We start from the raw sequence: 24,998 nt of genomic DNA on the forward strand, positions 1-24,998 counted from the left end.
GGGACTGCTGGCAGCCATTTTGGGGCGGAGGAGCCGATCCAGAACACACGGACAAACTGACCTGGAAAGTGGGGTTGTGTTTCTGATCTTGGTGGGAAAATTTAAACAAGAACAAACACCACATAGCTCAGATGTTGGGTTACAGTAAGGACACAGGAAAACTTCTGTTCTGGGAGGGACAAACAGTCACACTGAACAGAACTGTAAAAGCATCAAGCACAGGAAGGACTGGGTCAAATAATTCTGCCTCAAAGGTGTTTGAAAAAAGGCAATGAGATACAACGTACTGAAAAAAGGTTTGTCTTATACATCCATAACAACTGGGTGAATGATGAACCTTTTTATATATATTTTTTTCTTTAAACATATGTACAGTTCAGAGGTTTGTTATTGTTGTATCAATTAAAAGCGCTCTGTAACAGCTTGTTCTGTACTTTATCTTCAGGAAAAACAAACAGCACACTGCAGATAAAGGAAAACTTTTATATCTCTTGCATCTTTCTTGAAAGTGCTGCTTTTTCTATCATCATCGTGTGATGAGTCACAGTCAGCGCTGCTCCAGGTGAACAAATGAAAGGGAACAGAAACAGAGAGTTTGATATGTGATGGAATCATTTGTGGAGTTTCTGATGTTTTCTGTGGATTCCCTTGTTCTAAAATCCAATTGAATACAGCTGAGGTGTTCGGATTTTATCCTTTTTATTTTACTTTAACCAATGTTTGCACAGCAGCAAAGATCCAAGAGCAAATCTAGCTTGTTATTATCAGTGGGTGTCCACAGCCTTACAAATGTGATGAAATATGATAACTTGGAGGAACCAGATGGAACAAACTGAAGCTGTGCCTGTCCACCACTTTAGAATGTAGAGAAGATAAAAGCTGAAATGGTCTGTTAAATGCTTACTCCTCACACCTCTGAGGACATTCATTGCTTCTTGTTGCTTTGACTGTAACTTCCTGACAGTCACTGTACTGTGCAGGCCAGCCTCTGCAACCTGAGGCTCTTTGAACCTCTTAATGGCTCTTAACTCAATTGTTGTTGCTGCACACCTGTATGAGGAAAGCTCTCAACTGTGTTTGGATGCTATGTAAAATTTAAAGTAAAAAAAAAAAGTATTTTGAAACTTCTGGGTTGATTTGCATACAGCTTTAAGAACATGCTGCATCATGTCATTTTCCCCACCAGTAAACAAGAAAGAGGACACAATCTCTCATCTCTCTGTGCTTTGTGTATTATTCCTGCCAACAGGTGGGGTTGAATGTCTCTTTTGGTTGTTGCTCAGTGTTTCTCTCTCACTGCAGCCTTTGCTCCCTGTCTTGGTTTTCTCTGCACATTCTCAGAAGGTTCTGATCCAATGTCGTCTTCTTTTTTTTTCTTGTTTGTCTTCAGCCTCACCACTTTCTTTATTCCACACCCAAGAACAAGGCACTATCTCTAGCTATATAATACCTGTTGCACATTTTATCAACCATAAATGCGTATTGCACCCACAACCCTCTAGGATCCCTGAATTTTCTTCTAAAGTTGTGTCTCTTACACACAGAAAACAGCCACAGACATATTATATATTGGTTATAGGGGTTTTTCTTAACCACCTAAATCCCAGCTTTGTCAAAATATAGTTTTTGTTGTTGTTTATTTTTGTCTTTTTAATATAGTGATTGACTTACAACTATAAAACAAATCTTTGTCTTACTTGTGCTTTTTTCTTGAACTGCTTAGGGATTATTTATCTTCCACAGTGACACTGGGCATCTATTTTTTTATATGTTTATATTTACTTCATGGACGTCTTTGTATTTATTTCTTAGATGCATTTGGTCTATTTTCTGCTCACAACATACAGATGGCAGTCATCAACATTTTCTTCGTTCATGCACAGGGTGGGGCTCCAATTTTTTGCCACTAAAAGTTTGGGAATCACAACTACTTGACACAGGAGCAAATGTATTTCCCAAATGACACTGAGTGAAAGATAGAAAGTCACTTGACTTGGCTAATAGCAGTCTGGTTAAGTCGTCTTTATTTTTGTGTTTTATTTAGAGTAAAAAAATTATAAAACAAAGCAGAGAGATTATGCAAAAGTTTATATTTTTACTTTTATGCAAAATAAAGTATGCAACATACCATCATCCCAGAAGTTCATTAAAAACTTTGCCTTTTCATGATCTCCCTCAATGTCTTATCAAATGTCTTATGATAGAGACACACATCACTTTTTTATTTTTATATATTAGCCTGGGCAATAACAATTAAATCATTGTATAGTTAAATATGACATCATGATTACTTCAGGATCTGCAGACTGGTTCAAGACTGATGAGATGAGAAAATGTAGACCCAAACAGGTCACTAGGGTAAATTCAAAATTTACGTTGATGTTTTTTGGTTCCAGACTTTAACTCCACACCAAGCTGTCCTTGTGCTACTGGATTAATGTACAGAAAAGAGACTAAATGATGAAAGGAACTCACAAGAAATTATAGAAAATAAGAAAACCATGGAGGCATACCTGTTTAAACTGAATATAGTTAAGTTATGGATGAGTTTTTAGACAAATTGTTAGACAAGAGAGTGAATCATTATTCCTGTTATTTTCTGGAAAATAAGATTGTTTTTCTTGTCCTCTGTGCCCACAGATCTTATTGTGAAGCTGGCAAAGGACAAGTTTGGAGCCATTCAAACAGAATACCAAAAGGTGAGTGAGTGAAAGAGAGAGAAATAACCATGTCTTCATCTGGATGTTACATATTTTATGAAAACTGTAAACAAATACAAAAAATATATATATTTCTCTGGGATACTCTGTGATCCAACATTCAGTTACGGTGTAAAACGAGCCATGTTGCCATATTGAAGCAGGACAGATAAGGACTGTTCTCAGGGTTTACTATTGATTAATGATGGTAATACTCCAATGCACAACCTTTTATTAGCTTATAGGCAACACAACCTCTTTCTGGCAAACACCTCTATTTGGGCGCAAATTTTCTGTATATAAAATAATTTTGACCCTGGAAAAGAATAAAATTTAAATGAACTAAAAAGCCTTTTTCACTGTCTATGTGTTTTGTTACAATATGCAGCAGTGTTTTTGCATGCCTGCTTTGATTTCATTTCCTATTGGTCGTTTTCATCTCATATTTGTGTTTTGTGGCTTTGCTCTTTTTCTGACGCTGCATTGCCGTGTCTTCTGCATGTCGTCTTCATCTCGTCTGGCTTCCCCCAGCCAGAGAACATAGTGCTGACACTGCAGGTAAAGTCCACACTCTGGACTTACAGTCCAACCCATATTCAGTCTAACTATGCTTCTGTAAGTCACCAGGGTGGCACAATTACAGCTGAGAAAGGTATCTTAACTTGTTCAGAACTCCATTCCAAACCATTATTTGATAAATTACACCAGATTAGTTGTGTAGCCCTGTGACTTTCATGCTGCCATCCCATTTTCCTCCAACCACATCCTTCAGTTTGTCATATCCTTCTCTTTTAAAAGCATATTCTCAGAAGGAGAAATGCTTTTTAGATCACAGAAAGAACAACAGTGCTTAATCATAACATGGCAATTCAGATTTTTGATTTGTTTTTTCTTTTTACCTGATTGTTGCTTTCAGTTTTGAATTGGTTGCATGTTGACAGTACTGACAGTACAGTACTAACCCTAACCCTGACCTTTTGCTCCCTTTTAGTTACGCATTGTTGGTATTTTGTTGTAATAAGTGTCATGTAAAATAATCCAGTATTTTAACATCAGCAGTTTGAGCACATTTACAGTACAAGCCACTCATGGTCAACATGTGCAAAAGGCCTCATAATAAGTTTATATTTTATTGGATTAGAAAAACTAACTGAAGCATTTTCTTTCAAATTAAATCAACAAAGACTTGTTGATTTCTGCACAAATACAAATTTGCCTGAAAATGGAATATTATTGTCCCTCAATGGTGACATTCAAGTTTACCAGCAGCAAATTGGCAGACAAATGTAGGCAATAAAATAAAACCAAAAAATAAGAAGGTAAGATGAAAGTAAAATAAAAAGTCTGATCAGCCTCCCTGGACTCATTGTATGAAGTTCTTTACTGAGTTCTGACTGATTTATATGTGAGATGAACTGAGATCATTCAAATCCACTCCCTTTACCTTTCACCTCCATGGAAGTTAAATTAAGGTAACATTTTGATTATAAAAGACAAGTAAATGACTTTGAGTCACAAGTAGAGTGCAGTAAATCGATGTATTTGATCCCTGACTTTGGTCCATTGATCCGGTGCTTTTGCCCATAACAACAAACCAAGCTGACATAGAAACAAAAGATGCTAAATGCCAGAGTTGACACCTATTAACACAGATTAAATAACACAGGAAAGACAAGAGAAAGTTAGATTCTGAATACTCGCGAGGAGAACAGACAGAGATGTGCTTTCAGTTACAAATCTCCTACCGCTCTGAAAGCACATTTTCCTGCTTCTCTCTTTTTATTGTCTTTAGGATCCCTGATCACAGAGAGCGCTGTAACTCTAAAGGGAGGGGAAAAAACACTTCATCACATAGTTACAGTGCCAAAGATCATCACTAACTAACAACAAAATCTATCTTGCACTAGATTATCCAGTTCCTGACCCAGACGTACAACAGAGCAAGTTGTACGTCTTCACAGATGGTTTTACAGCTGAATAACAGGTCAAAGGCAGGACGTTCCACTGAATGATTACTGCAGAAAGCTGTTGTCACTGCTCTTCTTCAGAGAGGCCTTCTGAGAAAGGAATCAGAGTAATTTAACAATACAGCAACATTCCAAAAAGATATGATTAAACAAATAAGAGTACCTAAAGCAAGAATATTATAAAAGCATAACAACATTTGATAATAATACAATTTACCTAACACTAAAATAAACGTTTTCCCCGTTAGCGGACTGGAATATCTCAAGTAATGACTTAAAGTTATTACATTTAGAGTCACATTAGGCAGGTTATTAGCAGGTCTAATGTTTGCTGCCAGCACTAGAGTTAATCAAACTTACATCATCTTCATCAGTACGACATGTCGCCACCTCATCATCCCCTTTGTTCTTATTAGAAGGGCGTCTTTTTCTTTTGGGCACTTGCCAAGACCAAACTGGAGTCCAGAAATAGTCTAAGCTGCAGGCACTCTAAGAGATTTGGTGGAAAGAAAAACATGGCTGACCTTTTTTGTGAGGATTCACCCAATAACAAGCAGTGGCCAGAAGCATAATGACAGTGCGGACATTTAAATTTCTACGATGTCCCCAACAGCAGGTTGACGTTGGGGCTTTTAAATGACTCACATACATTTAAACTTGCTTACGCCTCCTGCCTTTTTCTCCTTCTCTTCCTACCAACATCAGTCTGTCCAGTTTCTTTTTTGTAAGATTTGATGCTGCAATCCTCCACACTGTTATAACTTCAGATCAGATAAAAAAACAAAACACAATCAGACTTTTAATACCAGCAGTTGCTTTTTAATGCATGCTTTTAAAAAGCTCTTACTTTCAAAGTGGATTCTCTTTTGCACAAATATGTCCTGAAGAACAGAAGAATATTTCTGAGCCAAGTTCAGAAGCTATTTCAGATTAGTGCAGATCAGAGAGGAAGACCTGTTCAGCCATTCGGGACCACTGAGAGTCATACTCTGATCTTTTCATACAAGACAGGCAAAAACCATGATACTAAAGTTACATTGCTGGGAGGGATTACTAACAGCCTTTAAGGTTTTGTCAAATTCCAAATCCTTTGATGAATGCAGGTTTAATAGGACCGACTCCTGTGGAAATTCAGATAAAACGAGGCAGAAGATACACAGGACATTTCAGCAGCAGCAGTTTAGTCAACCTGAATATTTATGGCATTCAGATGGATCCTGGGATTACCAAGGCTTTGTGTAGAGAGATATGTCTGTTTCCTAGGTGACCACATAAAGACAGGACAGAGTCCTACACATATAGATTATAATACATTGTTCTTCCCCTACTGTGTAATAAGATTAATACTAGGAATATGCTGTTTTCTGGTTTTAAAATGTAGATTAAAAAGTTATTTCAAAATAATTCATTTTCTGTCATAGCATTCATTTTGATTAAACTTTAACATCTGTGATTAATGAGAGTATTCTCTTGGTTATTTCAGACACTGTCATTTGTGAAGCAGCTTTCATTCGTTCTCTTTGCACTGCAGAAGCGATGCAGCACATTCACTGCCCCATCACAGACAATAAGAACTTTTTGCATATTATTTTGGTTTCTGGGTCACTTCTGGAGGCAGCTGTTGATCTTGTCTCATGCTTCTTGTTGAGGTTTGGAGATGTCTCCTGCTGAAGAATGTGAACCAAATGTTCTCAGTTTCGACCCAGTTTTGCTCTTGTTCAGAATTAGAAAACATGAGGTAAAAAGTAAAAATTAAAGATCCCACTGTCCTAGAATCTGAAGTAATCCAGTAATGAGGTTAGACAATAAAACTGACTATATAAACTGGGTATATTAGATAACTTTAACCAGCCAAACTATTGTTAATAGCAGCAATACAGGAAGCATCTGGGTTGATTGTTGTAAAATAAGGAGCTGAGTCAGGAGGGTAATGAAGCTGTTGATTCGTTGCTCTTTGCTCCATTCCTCAGTGAGACAAATCACGGTGAGGAATGTATCTTATATTTTTATGTTTTTATTAAGGTTAACACACCTTAGAATCGCCTCTTTAGGATTGATGTATGTATCACTCCTGCTTGGCATTAATAATAATAATAACAAAAACTTTCATACAAATGTTTTCAGTAAGGAATTATAGAAATCAAGGCTAAACTTGATTTCTATATTTTAGAGACATCGTAGAAATAATCCCGTTCTGTGACGCAGGAGATAAACTTTTATAACTGCTTAATAAGTGTCTAGTATCTTCAGGCGAATACTTTTTGTTCAAATCAGCTATAGATTTGATAAAATGCTCATTCTAATTGAAAACAAGCAGGTTTTTATATTTAAGTTTCTATCTCAGCCTCAGAGCTGCATGTTTAATGTTTTGAACAAATTCATAAAATTTCATTCATGAACAAAAAATATAGAAATTTTCACTCGTAGACAATAATTGCAGGTTTTTCATGGCCTCTTGACTTCTACTGTGTATAATAATATTATTATTCAATTCAACCTTTCTCAGTTGAATCTCAGTGAAACAGGTAATCATCTCAGTTCTGGGTGCATTTGTTATATTTTAAGAAAAATAAAACCTGTTTTTGTAATTCAGGCTCAGTCCAAAGATCTGCTTCACAATGTTTTCCTGCCTTAGAACCTCTTGAGTCAGATTTTCATCAGAAATGCAGCCTTACTCTGGGAAAACAACACTGCAGGCTAACTCAGACAGGTCAGATTCCTTCGACTGTTACGCTGCTATTTTTCTGGTCTGTATTGTTTGAAATATGCAGACTCCCAGGGGGTTTTCTAGTGGAGATACACTTTTCTAGTTAATGCTGATTTCCAGGTTTCTCTGATGCATGAGTTGCCAGTTCTGTTTTTCTTAAGGACTATAATTCATCAAAGGACAATAGCACCAAAAAGAGGAAAATGTGTGCTTCAGATTCTTAGATCACTGTTTTGAATATGACAGAAAATAAAGTAATTATCTTTGTACAATGCATTTATATTATTAAATAAAAAACCCTTTGTACTCGCTGTTGGTTGATGATGTAACTTCTTAACTCTGATGTATTTAAGGCACATGAAGAAAAAATCTTATTTTCATGTACTTGTCCTACTGACCACCAATCAGAACCAATACAGAGGAAAATGATCCAAATGCAATCTCTGGCTGATTAATTAGGGCTTATTGATTTTTCTTTTTTTTTTTTTTTTGACAATATTTCAGATTTTCTGAAATATTGAATCTGTTATCATAGAGTCTGAGGTTGGTTGTCCCATTTTAGCATGTTAGCAAGAGATAATTTAAAAATAAGAATCAAATTAACTTGGAATATCTCCATGTGATGCATCGTGTTCTTTGTTTATGTACATGTCCGATGGACAGGAGTTTTTACAGCCCTGGGGTCTTCCAGATATTTTTAGATTTGTTGCTCTCTTTATCCTTGGCCTCCTTGTGTGTCCTTCCTTCTCCTCTGTCCTGCCTTCATTAATCTCTCCTTTCTTCGGTTCCTCCCTTCCAAACTCTCCCAATACGTTATTTTATTTCCTCCTTGTTTCTTTTATGATAATTCTCATACTTTTTCCTCTCATTCTTCTTCCACTGACCCCAGGCCATCTACTATGAGATAGGCTTCCTCATATGTGCGGCGGTGGGCCTGCTCTTCGCCATCCTCATGCCGGTTGTGGGGCTCTTCTTCTGCATGTGCCGCTGCTGCGACAACTGCGGCGGTGAGATGCACCAACGCCAGAGGAAGAACGCGGACTGCCGGCGCGGCCTGCTGGGAACGTTACTCTTCTCCACCTCGCTGGTCATCACGTGAGTGTGGCAGATGCAGAAATTACAGAAATATGATCATAAGAATGCATGTTATTTTTAAAGCAATATTTGAATGCATGCATACGCATGCACTCTTGATTACATGCAACACCCCCACCCTCTTCAGCAGCTTTGTACTCGTAATTATGTTTATGCACAGATACTACATACACACTCCTCCTCTGGTCAAACACTCAGTCATGAGCCTCCACCATCCCCCCATGTTGTTTGCTAAATATAGTAAAGTCTTACTGTAGATTCTGTGTGGCAGCACCCTTCATCCTTGTGTTCAGTCTAAGCTTGGGTCTCATCGTCCTGCAGGGGATTCTTCCAGAGCGCTCTATCATGTCAATACACATTTATAATCCCAGATAAAACCACAGGATGCCTTAAAATGTCAAATTCATTCACGTGTCTTACAATTTTATCTTTTGCTTTTCTGTTGAGATTTTGCTTTATGCTTTATACCCACAGCAGATCCCTTCATCTTATGCTCTGACATTTTTAATGTTGAAAAAACTCAATTTTGAAATTGCAGTGTTTCTGTTAAATAAGAAATTAAATTAAAATCACACTTGAATAAGCTTGTTCACAAAATAAGTTACTAAAAATCATGGCAACCATGGATATAAACAGTTGCATGTGATATACTGATAATTAGGTTGGCGACTTATTCAGGCATTGGAGCGACGAGCCCCTTATACTTGGAATGGGTATTTTTACAGTGTTTTGTGCGAATTGTAGTCTGTGATTTTACATCAAAGCTATGGACTCAATACATTTGAATGACACACAACCTTTTATGAACTTTCCGATGCTGTGAGAGCTTTAGCCGCACATTGTCTGAAAACCCCCCCCAAACCAAACCATCCTCCTGCCACCACTTCCTGTCGTCTTCTTTGTTGTTTTCAGCAGTAGTAACTTATTGTCTCACCCTCAGAGCAACGGTCGAGTTTCTCAGTGAGCCTCATTCAATACAGCTAATATTTTTATAATCTTTTAATCATTTTTATTTGAATTCTACTTGTGAAACTCAGCATGGACAGCATCCGTTGGAACGTTCCACAATCGATGGGTTTCTGAATTTTCAATAAGTAATAAAATAATTTTTAGCACAATTTAGACATTTTTTTTGAGTAGAAATGTATTTGCAAACATATCAGACCGCATCACTACAAGTGAGATCACTTCATTAACATTCCGACTCATTATTTTTCTGCTCATATAAAAAGTGGGCACTCTCCATCAGTGCATAGTGAAACCTGGTTGCTTAGGAGACACATTTTCTGAGCAGATCTGACTTGAAACACTCAAAAATCCAGGTTTGCAAACATTTATCTCTTGCAAATAGCTTCATGGATCTTCCTCTTTTCTTTTTTTCTTTTGATTTGCTTTGCAGTCTCGGTAGCAGCATAAAATCTTTAGCTTAGCGGCTTTGAGAGAGTTCTGTTTGCTGCTTGTGCTCAAGTGAAGGGATCCAGGAGTGTACTTAATTTGATGTTCTTTGACTTTCTGTCTTCATGTTATAAGAAATTCCACAGCAATAACCCAGCAGCCCAGACAGAGGAGTCTGCGAGCTGCTTTTCTGCTCTTATTAAATCTCCCAAGCTACAAGGCAGAGATGCAGCAGAAGCTCTAATGAAGCAATTACAAGCTGAGCGAGAGGCACGGAGCCCAGGAACTGACTGCTTTTTACTGTCACAAGAAAGCTGACAGCCAGGCTCACAGGAGAGCAGTGGTGACATTTATTTCCCAAGAAGTGTTCAAACCAGATTAAGGGGAAGACAGCAGCCAGGTGAGGTTTGGAACATAAAAAGGCAGAAAGTAATCGTTGGTACAGAACAAAACTGTCTTCATACTTTGCTTTGCATCATTAAATTTGAGGCAAAAATACATATTTTTGAAGATTTTTTTAAAGCATTTTCTGGAGATTCCTACAAACTGTGAAATACGCTGAATATCACTGCTTAGGTTATTTAAATTAATTTATTCACTGAAAAGACAAGTTACTGAACATTATATCCCAGATTACACTGACGTTTAACAACCTGAAGGTTTGGGTTCCTGCATAAGACAAACCTGTTTACTGAAGTTCTTTGTTGCTAATTTTTACTAAGAAAACAATTTGTTGGTGCTTGAGAATCTAAAGGTCAGTGGGTTTGTTTTATGGTTTTTACTTGTACCTCTTTTGAGTAGTGATTCAGGTTGTATGAATGTAATGTCACCTTGGAAGGTCCGTCCCAATTTAAACTTCACCAGAACCATTTTACAGTTCAGTTCACAGAGATTAAGAACACATTTCTGTAGATCACCATTTGAAATGCTAAACTAATGCAGTAGCAGCACAATAAACCAATTTTTCATCAGATATAGTTTCTTGTTGTCATGTAACTTTATCTCTTACTCTGTTTAGCTCCTCTTATTCATTAATTTTTATGTTTCTCTTTAAAAATATGCACAAATCTGAAACCTGAACTAATACTAAATGGCCTCTTTACATTTTTTGTCTGTAATGGGGATTTACCTTCAAAGCACTGAAAGACTGATTATCTGCTCCTGGGAAACAAATAAGTATATGAGCGTTTATTTTGGCTTGTAAACACACCTATGACATCAGCAAAGCAATATGAGTGTGAGAGCAGCGGAAGCATCCTTCGCTTGTCATTATCCATCACACTCAATAACTAATTAAACTCAGATTTGCAGCAAATAGAAGCGATTGATGCAGCAATAATGAGCATCTTTAGCTTAATTAGATCCTGGCTGTTCTGGATTTAAACACATCTTCTGTCTAAAACATTCATTGCCCTGATTGTAACATTTCAACCTCAAATTGAAATATTTCAATTGAGAAGTGATTATTTTTCATGTTTTCCTGATATTTATGCACATGGATCATCATTAGTAAACATGCAGAAAAATGTGCAAATGTTCTTCACATATCACATCTGTGCTCTCATGCATGTTTGTTATTCTGATATGACATGTTGCATTTTGTCTGCCAGCTACGCTAAAGCCACACCATGCATTATTTAAAGAACAGCAGGAGCTATTTGAGTCTGTCCTAATCAGCTCTGATTCAACATGACCCATGCATGGATTTATAATAAGAAAATGAAGATCCCTCCTTTTGTTGCAGCTGAGTGGAGGAGCCCTGCTGATTCTGTTACCCAGCATGCACTTCAACAATCTATTTCAGTTACTGGGTGTCCGACAGTATTAACACAAAAGGTCCAAAAATTACAAGCTTAGTAATTCATGCTTATTATGCTAATCAGATGGGTTCTAATTAAAGATAGTGCAAATACTTTGAACCGAGTATTGACCTAAAATCCCAGGCAGACAGTTTAGTGTGGTAAAACGTGTCCTCAGCTGGAACGGGCCATCCAGTGATCCGAAACGAGAGAACAGAAGGCTTCCACACTGAAATATGTCCTCATACTAAAGGTTTAGCTTTTCCAACATTTCCAGGGCAAGATTATGCTGCTGCAATAAAAGATAAATATAATTTAAGCCTCGCTACATATTCATCAGGAGTTCTGATAAGTGTGAAGGACACTGTATGTACTATTGTACATCCTGCTGGCATAAACAAACCTCTAAAGACATATATTTTCAGTTTTATACATATAAAAGTCCAGAAACAAAAAAAAACACATTTTTTTATCATGCTCCATGAGTTGACACAACACATTTTATTTTGACATAAAGTAAATTTGTTACAGATTGCATTATATATTGACCCATAAATTTCTACTTTTATTATTAAAAATGTATTGAAACTGGGAGAATATTGCTACAATGCCATCAGCAAGCAACAAATGCTCTTTCTTTCTTTCTTTTATAGATTTTTTTTGCCCCTTTGCACCCAAATTGTAATGTTTTTATGTTCAAAGTTGCTCCATCAATGAAAATGACAAATGACTCTATATTATGCATTTCCACAAATTTCCTTATTAAAGTCTTAAAATCTTTACTTTGTTATTCTCTCAGCTTCTTGTGCCTGGAGCCTGACTTATTTTCTGTTGGAACAGATTTGTTATTGAATGTGTGTTTTCACGGTCTCTGTAGTGCCTCATGACTTATTTGCTTTTTCATTAACAAACTACACATTTTTCTCCCACTGCGTCCACCTTCAGCACACAATGGCAGCTCGACACAAATCATTCCTCAGCTAATTAACAAGAGAGGCCATTCTAAGAATGAATCCTCAGATTTATCTTCTTAATGCAACACATCCCTATTAATCAATTTCTAATTTTCACAAGTCTGTTTCATCCATGAAAACCACTCTGTCTTTGCACAGTTTCTTTTGTGGTGTGTATAAAACAATTTAACATACAAATTTAAGCATGTTCCACTGTGAGACTGACTGAGGTGCACAGGCATGCATAAGCATTCCTGCAGAGTTTTGGCTAAAAGTAGAGATTATATGGCACATTGTTCCTTGGGAGAGAAAAGAAATGAAAGGGAAAGCTGCATGGCTCTGGGATGTGCTTTACATCTTAGAGGTGCTCTATTTCTGCAAAGCTAGGATCCTCTACTGCCCCAAAAACAAGATTTCTAATACAGCTTGGTCCATTTTAGCTCTGAAGTAAAAGAAGGCAAACATCTTTATATTTAAAAAAACATGTGGAAAAGTTAATTTCAGCAGCCAGGTATTAATCATTTTATGTTAAGAAAATTCATGGTTTGTTAAACTAGTTGAATGAATTGTAGTCTTCTGTGATGAGATTTCTCTACTGCAACTCATAGATGTGAAGACGTCTAACTTCTGAAATTAAGATGTATGAATGAATGAATGAAATATTTATTTCCAACTTAAGAACTGTAAATATTAATAGAAGAAAACAGAAAACTAGATGATTCAGACAGAGCCACTTAAATCATAAATGTTTTAATATTTTATGAGTTTTGTGTTGTTTTTTCTTCATTCACATCTTTGCAGTTGTAGTTGAGTCCAGATTAAAGAGCAATGAATAAATGTCAGGGGATGCAACCAAATCTTGAATGCATTAGTTCAGTAGATATCAGATATGTATCCTGAAACTGGGATGTTGAATTTTACTTTGAATTGACGCCACTGAATGCGGATGAAGATTTGTTTTGGATAATATTTTTGTTCCTAGCTCCAGAGGTCGAGTGAAATATGTCAGTTAGTTTTAGGCCCCGATGAACTGAACTTTGCTATTCTACACTGATATGATCATGTTTGCTCTTCATCATTTAAACGTAAACTCTTCACAGCCTCAATCCACAGAATCCATACCATAATCCTTTAGTAAGTTATGAAAGTAAAATGTTTCAAATATGATCAAATCCAGTTCAGTAAGTTATGTTTAACCTAGATATAAAGTATACCCACTCAAGTTAACTGATATAATTGCTTTAGAAGTATTTTTTGTGGTTTTCTTCCAGTTTAAGATCATCCTGAACTCCAATGATTTCTCTTAGGTTCAGACTTTGATTCATCTCCTCTGGACTGCTTTCAAGGAATTTATTGTTTTCAAATAAAATCTTACATAGAGCACTGATGATGAAAAGGGCAAGAGAGCCAAACAACAGGAAAGGCCTTGGCACGTGAGAGCTAATCTGTTCATCGCCTGCTAATATTTTTATAAGGAAACTGTGGTTGTAACAGGATGCAGGGTGCAGACACTGACCTGATGAACTGTGAGGAGAAAAAAAACAAACTGTGAAAAATGATTAAACTAGATGCATAAATTACATAACAACAAAGAGTGAATAAAATCATCACTTATCCCTAATGCCTCAAATTAAAACATGAATTTGATCATTTAAATGGTATTATCATTTTTTTTTTAATTGCATAATAAACGCTCATTATATTTAGAACTACAAGAGGAAATGGATCATTTTTTGTTGTCCTGCTCTTTATAGAGTAAGAATAACAAGCCTATGTTTTCTGGTTAATTAGTCAGGGTTTCGGCTCAGGCATCCAGAAAGTTGTGTGCTGATTAACAAGCATACTGTTTATCACACATATTGCTTGCCACTATTAAAGTCTTTTTAAAAAGACTGTGGTATGCATAATTTTTCTTTTTATAGTATTTGTTAGGCACTTCTCAGAGCATAGGATGTGTCAGTATACTTTGTTTTGGCTCCAAAATGTTTAACTCAGCACATATTTGTCCCACATTCCCTAATCTGTTTCCGTGCAGAATACCTAGATAACATCAACAAAATGCAGAAAATAAACAAAGATGTGCCAAAAATAAAGTATTGTCCTAATTTCAGACTTTTTGAATTGTCACAGCACAATCCCAAACTTTTTCCCCTCACATGAAGGTGACAGTTTCACTTTACAGTAGCGTTTCAGACTAAAGCTGATGTCTTTTTGAGAGACGGGAGGAGTGAGGTCCAGTTCCAGCAGAGTGAAACAAGGGGACGGCTGAAAGGCGACTGCCCCGGCCTTGCAGCCACAGTCATGCTGAATGCAGCCATTGTTAGTTCGTAAAAGCTATGGAGCCACTAGACCATGTAACACACACTTCCCAGCCCCCAGTAGTGGCCTAGATTCTGCAGCATCGCACTGGACTGATGCTCTTCTTCATCTGCTGTTCTGAGGCTCCCACCCTTAGGGAAGAGTTTCATGTGTCATTTGGCTTTTTCTCAAACAAGAATTAAAGCCCTTTTCCAGAGTTGTTAGAGGTAAGTCCCTTTCCCACTGTGTTTGAATTTTCCCCTCTGGTAAAAACGATGCAAAAAAAAAGCCACACAGACGTGCAACCATTTGCCAAAGTTAAATGTAGCGAACAAACTTAGAACACAACATGCTAGTGGCTCATCCCAATATTTTTAAACCAAAGAAGGAAGAACTCATGAAACCAGATTTATGGAAAATGAGTTGATGTTATGAATAATAAAGTGATTTTGCTAAAGGAGAGTTTTTTAACATCACAGCAACAAATATCATTGGGACCTTTATGAGAAAAACTAAAGCAAAACAACACGTGTTTTTCAAAAGTGTGGCATGCATTGTATTCATACCCTAATTTCTGAAACACATTAAAACCTATTTGATAATTTAGAAGTCACATAATTACTAAAGATAGTCCAGCTGTTGGACATTTAATCTCAATCTTAAATACGTCTGTTATATAAAGGTCTTAGACCAGGGGTGTCAAACTCAATTTCACCGAGGGCCACTTCAGCATATTGGCCACCCTCAACGGGCCACATTGACGGTACAAATCAGGAGTGCATCCCTACTAAAACACCCCAGACAAAAGGTTGACTTCCCTCATTCAGTTCTGTAGAGGCTTATAATGAGTCAATGGTCCAGGTGTGTTAGAGAAGGAATGCATCTAAAGCTGCAGATGGTAGCTCTGGAAAACTAGACTTGGGCAGCCCTAGCATAAATGTATAAAATACAATGTTAAAAATAAATTAAACACCACCTCATATTGTTAAATAACTGATTTTATGTATTGAAGTTTTAAATATTACATCTGATGTAGGACATCAGCAGGATGTAAAATTACTGCTCAGTTTTAAAATTACAACATTTAAATCAGTTGTTTAAAGGTAAGCAAACAAATAATAAAAACAAGTCACATGGGCAGACATTATAGACTTTATGCAAAGATTTAGTCTCAGAGGCAACTGAAATCAATTAATTTAAAAATCCTTTCTGAATATCTCATGGTCTCTGAACTAAATGCATCTTTCTGACCGGGAGCTGACGGCGTGTTGAAGAGTTATGAACCGGACGCTTTGGAGTGTCTGGTTAGGAAGCGCATTACAAACCTTTGGTTGAAATGTAGTTTGTAGTCAATTTGTGCTCAAAACCTATTTTAAGTCAATCATTGGCCTATAAAATGCTGGGGGGCCACATGTGGCTGGCGGGCCTTGAGTTTGACACATGTGCATTACGCCATAGAACTGCCAATTGGTAATTGAAGTAAAGTAGCTTCGATTTCAAAGAAGCCTACATTGAAGTTGATTGGCAAATGAACCATCACAAAAGAGGAAGGCTCTTGTTGTCTCACTGCACCCCAAGAGATGCATAATCTACAAAATCTGTTTCTGTCTGGTTTCGAACCAGAGACCTTTTGCGTGTAAAGCCAATGTGATAACCACTACACTACAGGAACTGAACTTCTCTGCTTTGTTTCAGTTTGAGGTTCCAAAGTTGATGATGTGAGATGCAACATGAAAATTTCAACTTGCACTGAGATGCCTGGATAGTGAGTACAGACCATGACACCACAGAACCCTTGTTGACCTTTAGTAAACACCAGTGATGAATAGAACATGCAAAATCTGTTTCTGTCTGGTTTTGAACCAGAGACCTTTTGCGTGTAAAGCAAACGTGATAACCACTACACTACAGGAACTGAACTTCTCTGCTTTGTTTCAGTTTGAGGTTCCAAAGTTGATGATGTGAGATGCAACATGAAAATTTCAACTTGCACTGAGATGCCTGGATTCTGAGTACAGACCATGACACCACAGAACTCTTGTTGACCTTTAGTAAACACCAGTGATGAATAGAACATGCAAAATCTGTTTCTGTCTGGTTTTGAACCAGAGACCTTTTGCGTGTAAAGCAAACATGATAACCACTACACTACAGGAACTGAACTTCTCTACTTTGTTTCAGTTTGAGGTTCCAAAGTTGATGATGTGAGATGCAACATGAAAATTTCAACTTGCACTGAGATGCCTGGATTCTGAGTACAGACCATGACACCACAGAACTCTTGTTGACCTTTAGTAAACACCAGTGATGAATAGAACATGCAAAATCTGTTTCTGTCTGGTTTTGAACCAGAGACCTTTTGCGTGTAAAGCAAACATGATAACCACTACACTACAGGAACTGAACTTCTCTACTTTGTTTCAGTTTGAGGTTCCAAAGTTGATGATGTGAGATGCAACATGAAAATTTCAACTTGCACTGAGATGCCTGGATTCTGAGTACAGACCATGACACCACAGAACCCTTGTTGACCTTTAGTAAACACCAGTGATGAATAGAACATGCAAAATCTGTTTCTGTCTGGTTTCGAACCAGAGACCTTTTGCGTGTAAAGCCAACGTGATAACCACTACACTACAGAAACTCAGGCTCTCTGCAGTGTTCCTGGTAGATGATCCACATTTTGTTAGAGACTAATGTCAACAATGGGCATGGAACAATGTCAAATACTTATACCACAGATCCTCTCATAGACCACAGTAACTTGGTGAACAAACTGTCAGACTTATACTTGTGCCTAATTTCACATTACAGTCCATAAACTAAGCCTGCGATCAAACAATTGTATTGAAGATGTCATTAGCAGAGACAAATGGTTCTACAGAGACTTGGCTAAATGGCTAAAAAATAAAATCAACACTTACAAATAAAAAATGGTTCAAAAATAAAATGAAGACATTAAATAAAAAAATATCTCTGAAATACAATCACTTGAAAATTAAAAATGGTTCAAAAATAATATCGACACTTCAAAATACAAAATCTCTGGAAAATAAAATATTATGTATGTTGTTTTGAAAAACATTGGAATATAAGCACTTTTATCAAATCTTCATTGTGGTAAGATCATGTAAGTTCTTCTTAAATCCACAGAAAGGTAAGGTAGGTGAGTTAGCTCAGGAGGTTAGAGCACCGTGCTGGTAATGCTGAGGTCATCGGTTCAAACCCCGTATGGGGCAATTCATGTGTGAGGTCTTTCAGACAATCAACACTTCAAAATAAATAAGGTTTCAAAAATAACATCAACACTTCAAAATAAATAAGGGTTCAAAAATAAAACCAACACTTCAAAATAAATAAGGTTTCAAAAATAACATCAACACTTTACAATTAAAAAAATGGTTCAAAAATAAAATCAACACTTCAAAATAAATAAGGTTTCAAAAATAACATCAACACTTTACAATTAAAAAAATGGTTAAAAAATAAAATCAACACTTCAAAATAAATAAGGGCTCAAAAATAAAATCAACACTTTACAATAAAAAAGTGTTGATTTTATTTTTGAATAAAATCAACACTTTTTTCAAAATGTATAATGGTAACTGCTTACCAGTCCATAAACTAAGCCTGGGATCAAAACATGTATTGAAGATGTCATTAGAAGAGACAGAGGCTTGACTAAAAAATAAAATCAATACTTACAAATAAAAAATGGATAGGAAGCGTATTACAAACCTTTGGTTGAAATGGCGTGTTAAATTCAAGTCTCCATTACAGACCAGAGAAAACTAAAGAGAATGCAACGTTGTGTTAATCCATTTGAAGAGCCGGTAGTTTATCTGGAGGAAATAAATGACGATGCAAAAGTTAATTAGACTGTAACATGCGCAGTCCGCCGCTGCGAAGAATTAGAAACCGCTGGAAGTAACTCATCCAGCGGATTTAACAAATGGAGCCTTGGTGCCCGTTACCCAGGAGAGCGGCGCTCTGGAGCAGCTGCAGACGTAACATCTGTCCGTTTCAGAGAAGCGAAACCACGCAAAATAAATAAATAAATAAATAATTAAATAAATAAATAAAAAATCCTGGTAGAAGCGCACACCGGATCGCACAGGGTAAAACACACAGAGTTCAGTTGATCTGTTTGGATCAGACAGATCCAACTGACAGATGAATTAGCGCAGATTTTTCTGCAGATGGGAACCAGGAGGAAGTTGTTCAGACCCCAGCGGGTGAAGTGATGCTAATTTAAGTGAAGTCGCTTAATTTAATTTATTAAAAGTTATTGGGGTGGTTTTTGTCACTACGAGAAAAATGTAGATGCATTTATCTGCTTAATTTGTGATGGGATCTGGGTTCACGGTGAATATTAACTAAACCGCATAAAATGCGACTAAATAGTCGTTAATATGATTGTAATTTCACGGATAAAATAGTACATGACCGATTTGTTTTTTATGTTGTCGGTCAAGATAACGTCTAGCGCCACCTGCCGCCCTGACACCAACTCACACACATCTTCATTCACAGTCTTACTTGTAAATCGATTTTTCTTTTCTTGGACGTTTTGATGTTAGCTTGTCGATGTCTCAGTTTTATTCTCTGGGAAAATCAATAAGCAGCTTGAGGTGACTCTGCTGCTCTCTAGTGGCGAGAAGCCGTAATGTTAGCTGGTAACAATCGGAATGCATTATGGGAGATGTAGTTTGTAGTCAATTCGTGCTCAAAACCTATTGTAAGTCAATGTCGGCCTATGAAATGCTGCGGGGGCCACATAAAATGACATGGTGGGCCACATGTGGCCCGCGGGCCTTGAGTTTGACACATGTGTCTTAGAGGTTTGTTAGAAACTCTAGTGAACAAACAGCATCATGAAGAAACACAGCAGACAGGTCCGGGAGGAAGATGTGGAGACGCTTAGTTCAGGATTAGAATAAAAAATAATATTCCAACATCTTGCAGAGGACTGTTCTATCCATCTCACAGAAATGGTTGTCCAGCTAAACTAACTGGCCTTAAGAGGATGGCCTTATCAGAGAAGCAAGAGGTGACTTTGGAGGAGCAGCAGAGAGATACTGCTCAGGTGTGTGTTTCTCCAATCTGAACACTTTTAGAGTGATGTCACTGCATGTTTCACATGTAATTCTCATAACTACTTTACACACAACTCTATTCAAAAAACAAGTCTCTTTGATTTTCATGGGATCATTCCATAATAATATGATACAGCTAGAAAGAGTCCCCTATTATCGAAGTGAAGCCTCAGGTGCTACCTGGCAAACATCTAAGAAATTTCTGTATCTTGGTTGAAATTGAACATTTGGCTCCAATTTAATCTGTCTGTTTTGGGTTTTTATTTTTTTAATAAATGAGAAACACGATTCAGCAGTAGAAAAGCTGAATTTGCATGCTGTGAATATTAAATTGCCTGCCTGTTGCTTCGCTGTAGTGATCACATCCCAATGGCTAGAAACAAGCAGAAATTTGAGGCACATAAAGGAAAGGAGAATACTGTTGGATAAGAACATCCTTACTTACCTTAACCTTCACAAAACAGATTGTTCTTTAAATCTTTAAAGAAAGTTTTGAAAGAGAAACTTTTAACACTTTAGGCCAGAAAAAGTACAACTTGGCCGTTCAGAGATTTTTTTCGTATCAGTGCAGTATAAATATAAATCAAATCATATTGTACTGTGGCAGACGGGACTCTCCAGCTTCTTGCTAAGTGCTTTGCTTTTCGCTCAAAGACTCTTTGTTAAGCAGCAGATTCCAGTGACCTTGCTGGACACCAGGGAGACAGAGTGAGCGAGAGACAAAGAACAGCAGAAGGAGGTGGGCTGGAAGGGAGGCAGAGGGAACAGAGTTCAGATTCTACACAGGGGAAATATGAGTTTAATGTTAAGCCTGATGTTAACATGTACAGAATATTGAGTATTCTGTACATGTCTTTAGAAAGACCCAATGCAACCCTGAGAGGAAAACATGACATGGGCAAGCAAGAAAGTTTGATTTCATAAATTTAGCAAAAACTTAGGTTATATCAAATTTATGAAAGTGTATATTTACAATAGGGGAAGGAAAAAACAGAAGAGAGAGAAGGCTGAACAAAATGTTTGTGGTTGAAGTGGACAGTTTTGATCTTTCCCTGGTAAATTATCATTCCTGTGTCTCACTCTATTCGTTTGGCTGATTCACAAGTCTCAACCTATTCAGTAACAGACTTTATGAAGCCCTACTTTTGTCAAATCAAGTTAATTTTAGTGGTGGGACTCAATTAAAAATTTAATCAAGTTAATTGGAGCGTCTTATTTGCAACTAATTGCATTTTGATCAAAAATCATAAATCAATATAAGCAACATTCTCAATTCAAAACCCTTTTTGCTGCTAAATTATTGAATAAATAGACGTGAGCTCAAAAACAGCGATATTTATTGTTTTTATCCTGATATCTAGGTTATTCAAACATCACATTGGTGCAAAGAGTAATCAAACCTAGTCAGCTGTCAGGTATTTTAAAAACCCCTAATCATTCATGTAGCTTCTACAAAAAAATTGTTCTTTAGAAATGTGTACTGTGGTTGCTGATAATAGAGTTGGGTACATGCACTTCCTGCTCTTTGCTTGTTGCTGGTATTTTCACTAATATCTTATTTTAGGCTCGAATAGCTTTGCTGATGTAGGCTAACTCCTTTTAGCACAACTTTAACACAATTAGTCTTTTCCAGCATCTCATCAGATTGTTTTTTGAAGCCTATATTGAGCCAAGAGAAGCGACTTTGCCGTCAGCTGTGTGTCAGATTTATGGGTGAACTAGAAACATGCAAATACAAAGATTACGTTCTGAATGTTTATATGAAAAAAACAACAATAATTTGCTTTGAAATTCGTAATGTTTTAAAATCTATGTAACATAATTGAAATTAATGTGCTAATGTCCCGCACTAGTTATTTTATGTAAATGTTCTAACTGAAAAGTAGAAAAGTGAAATACAATAACTTCATAGTTCTCTTGCTACTGTTGTACACATGAAGGAGTGTCAGAAGAAATTGTAAACAGTATATCTCATCATGCCCAGTCTAAACAGACATTACTGCCCCTAATGTGGAAAATGTCTTCAGTTTAATGTCACATCGGATTTTATTCATGATAAAGACTGTGACTAATGCAGCTGCTGCTCAGAACACTGTAAGGATGAACTACACACACCATCTTCACTGCACCACATATGTACAAGCTGCTTTTGTACTTATGCTGAACAACAGACACACACACACACACATGCACACACACACATCTCCACTGCTTTTTTATTCAATGAGTCACAACAATCCGATTCATTTCTATTGATCTAAACCATCCCAGTTGCCTCTGAGTCAGTCCCTTTGTTATTCCTCTCAGCAACTCATCTTACATCATTCATAAAGCTGCTTATTCCACTGAGGCATTTCCATGAAAGAGGTTCTCTGTGCAGTACAATCCCACTTTATGAATTCTGACTTCTATAGAACCATCGTTTCTGAAGTCTGATCACCCCTGGAGCTCACAGGAACAGCTGAACTGACTTACAGTAGCAGGGGCAGCGGTGAGGTGCTTTCAGCTGGGATGGAAATGAGTTATGGAAACAGCCTAATATTATGGGCTAGCTCCCTTGATGTTCCTCGAGCTAATTAAGTCTTGTGAGCTACTCAGGTTTGTTTGAAGCATACAAGAGACTTCCTTTAATGTCCTGCTTCATCTATTTTTTTTTTCATTAAATTTAGATTTGTTTACATTCTGAGGACCTGAGATTAAACGTTTGTAAACAAACTACAATCATCACTTTTTGTTGTTATTTATATTGAATCTATATAACAATATTACCTAGTTCTACAGGTGCCTTAATGTAAAAGTAAAAGTGGGAAAGACTGACCCCTACTGCTGCTGACATGCCATCATCCCATTCTGTAGAACCCGCTGCTTTTAAAATGGAAATGCCCGGCTTTCAGACAGTAATATCATTATATTTGCATCTGCCAATTGTTTGCAGGATTGGAGTTCTGTGTGCGTATGCAGCCAACCAGAACCTGAGCTCTCAGGTGAAGAACATACGCCGGCTGGTTAACAGCAACATGAGGGACCTGCACACCTTTGCTAATGACACACCGATGGTGAGACAAAAATAAAGACGCAGCATTAACAGCTGCCTCTAAGTCTAAGATCATTTGAAAGTTAATACATTTTAGTAATTCAATATAAAAACTGAAAGACATAATTTTATTTTATGGCTGTATTACATCAAAACTGATATATTTCAATTACTCATTAAATATTGCTAATGAATACACAGCAAAAACATATTTCTTTTGCAGAAATATTATGTTACGGGTTTACTGATTTGAAAGTTGTCCAGTAGTCATTGAGAGGAGGGTAAGCCTCAAATAAAGGTTTGTTGTCCACTAAGGGCTATATCCAAGGACTTCAACACAAAGTTAAGTGGAAGGAAAAAGTGGCTTAGAAAACTCTGCAACAATTTCTCCAGTGTGGGAAATAAGATGTCAAAATATGATGAAAATATATTAACATTGCATTTCTGTAAACTGCCAATATTTAATTTTATGGGTTTAAATGTGTCTTAAATAACTTTTTGCAATGTTTTAAGCATTGAGTATTCAGCCTTTGTGTTATTGTTTCATTCTGTATTAAAGGGCAGAAAATGCCTCTTTTGAGTTAGAAGGACTCAAAACCAATACAACCACTTTTCATCTGAGTTTCGAGAATTTTGTGGTGTTTTGAGAACATTTCATGTTCATTATGTTATTTATATTCTTACCTACAGGGTCTTATAAAACTCATTTTTATTCAGAATCTGTTGGAATCTAACGTGGAACTAATGAACTAGTTTCTGTATGCTTCCATGTAAGCCTGTTTTGCTTTGTGTTTCTTGTTTGCAGCAAATTGATTACCTAATATCCCAATACGCCACCGTCAAGAACAAAGTCAACTATGACCTAGATAGTAAGTAGATCTTCTTCTTGCCTCTGATAGTGAATTAAGTGGGCATAAATGATTCACTCAGCTTTTCTTCTTGGTAATACATCTTGTTTACTTCCCCTTATCCATGACTTGTTTTTACAACTGATTAGCGACATATCTGGGTCTAGAAGCTCCAGCTGTGACTGTAATGAAGGCTTCCTTTGAGTATTCAAGTTTTCTACTGCAGGCAGTTCTTTCCTGAGAGTTAAAGATTGCGAAAAAGGAAAAGGAAAACTTTGCAGCCAGGCATAACAATAGTAGAAATATATATGCTACAGTTGCCTGATAGATGTGTTGCTGTTTTCTTGCAGACATAGGTCCATTACTCGGGGGAAGGATCCATGTACGGTTGGAAAAAGAGGTCCATCCTGCTTTAAACCAAGTGCTTAATATGGCTGGAGGTACATCAACACATTTTTTCTTCCTTTCATTTACTAACAGCCTGCTACTAACAGCATATTGCATAACTTTGTTGCTGTTTTATGAATTAAACTTACGGAGTAATCATTTAAGGCAATCACTTTTACAATATTGTAAGCAAGTCTTTGACTTTTAATTATTATTACTTCTTTTTATTGTTTATATTGTTTATGTTTTTCATAAAGTGAAAATCCAGAGAGCCATCAAAGGTAACTCAGCAACTCCATGACTTACTGATGATCCAGTCATTTTATCCCTAATGTTGTGACTTTTGATGCTGTTGTTGCTCCGACTATCTGATCCTCCTGGGTTTTTTTTCCTGAAAAATGTTAAACCTCCCTGATCATCAAGTCACATCTTCACAGAGAACAATTACAACATTAAAATTGCACTACGCAACATCTGACAACAAATGTCTTTCAAATAAAAAAATGGGAGTAGGAAGAAGATTATGATGAGAAATATTTCCAGGATTGAATTTGCTTTTTTTCTATTGGGAATTGTTTACTTCCATTTTCACTTTTTATTAAAGTGAGAACAATGTCATGTTTACATGACAGTGTTTGTGTCATGTAAGCATTTACTCTCATTTATGTGGTTGACAATGTTGCTGAATGCAGTTTTAAGTTAATGGATCTCACTGAAAGT

General features: G+C 36.8%; 1 protein-coding gene and 1 non-coding gene across 2 annotated transcripts in view; one reads left to right on the plus strand and one right to left on the minus strand.

The window, feature by feature from the left end:
- Window positions 1-24,998, plus strand: part of prom1a (prominin 1a) — a 68,087-nt gene that overhangs the window by 22,693 nt on the left and 20,396 nt on the right. The window contains exons 2-7 of the mRNA XM_015011039.2: window positions 2,641-2,699; window positions 3,231-3,257; window positions 8,263-8,468; window positions 22,945-23,065; window positions 23,849-23,912; window positions 24,242-24,331. Coding sequence (XP_014866525.2) covers window positions 2,641-2,699; window positions 3,231-3,257; window positions 8,263-8,468; window positions 22,945-23,065; window positions 23,849-23,912; window positions 24,242-24,331 — 567 coding nt within the window. The remainder of the gene's footprint in view (window positions 1-2,640; window positions 2,700-3,230; window positions 3,258-8,262; window positions 8,469-22,944; window positions 23,066-23,848; window positions 23,913-24,241; window positions 24,332-24,998) is intronic.
- trnav-uac (transfer RNA valine (anticodon UAC)) lies at window positions 16,756-16,828 on the minus strand. Its single transcript has one exon. It is a non-coding gene; the product is annotated as a tRNA-Val (tRNA).

This window comes from Poecilia mexicana, unplaced genomic scaffold (assembly GCF_051168715.1).
Source record: "Poecilia mexicana isolate PSO_F unplaced genomic scaffold, ASM5116871v1 scaffold_10, whole genome shotgun sequence".
Classification (NCBI taxonomy): Eukaryota; Metazoa; Chordata; class Actinopteri; order Cyprinodontiformes; family Poeciliidae; genus Poecilia; species Poecilia mexicana.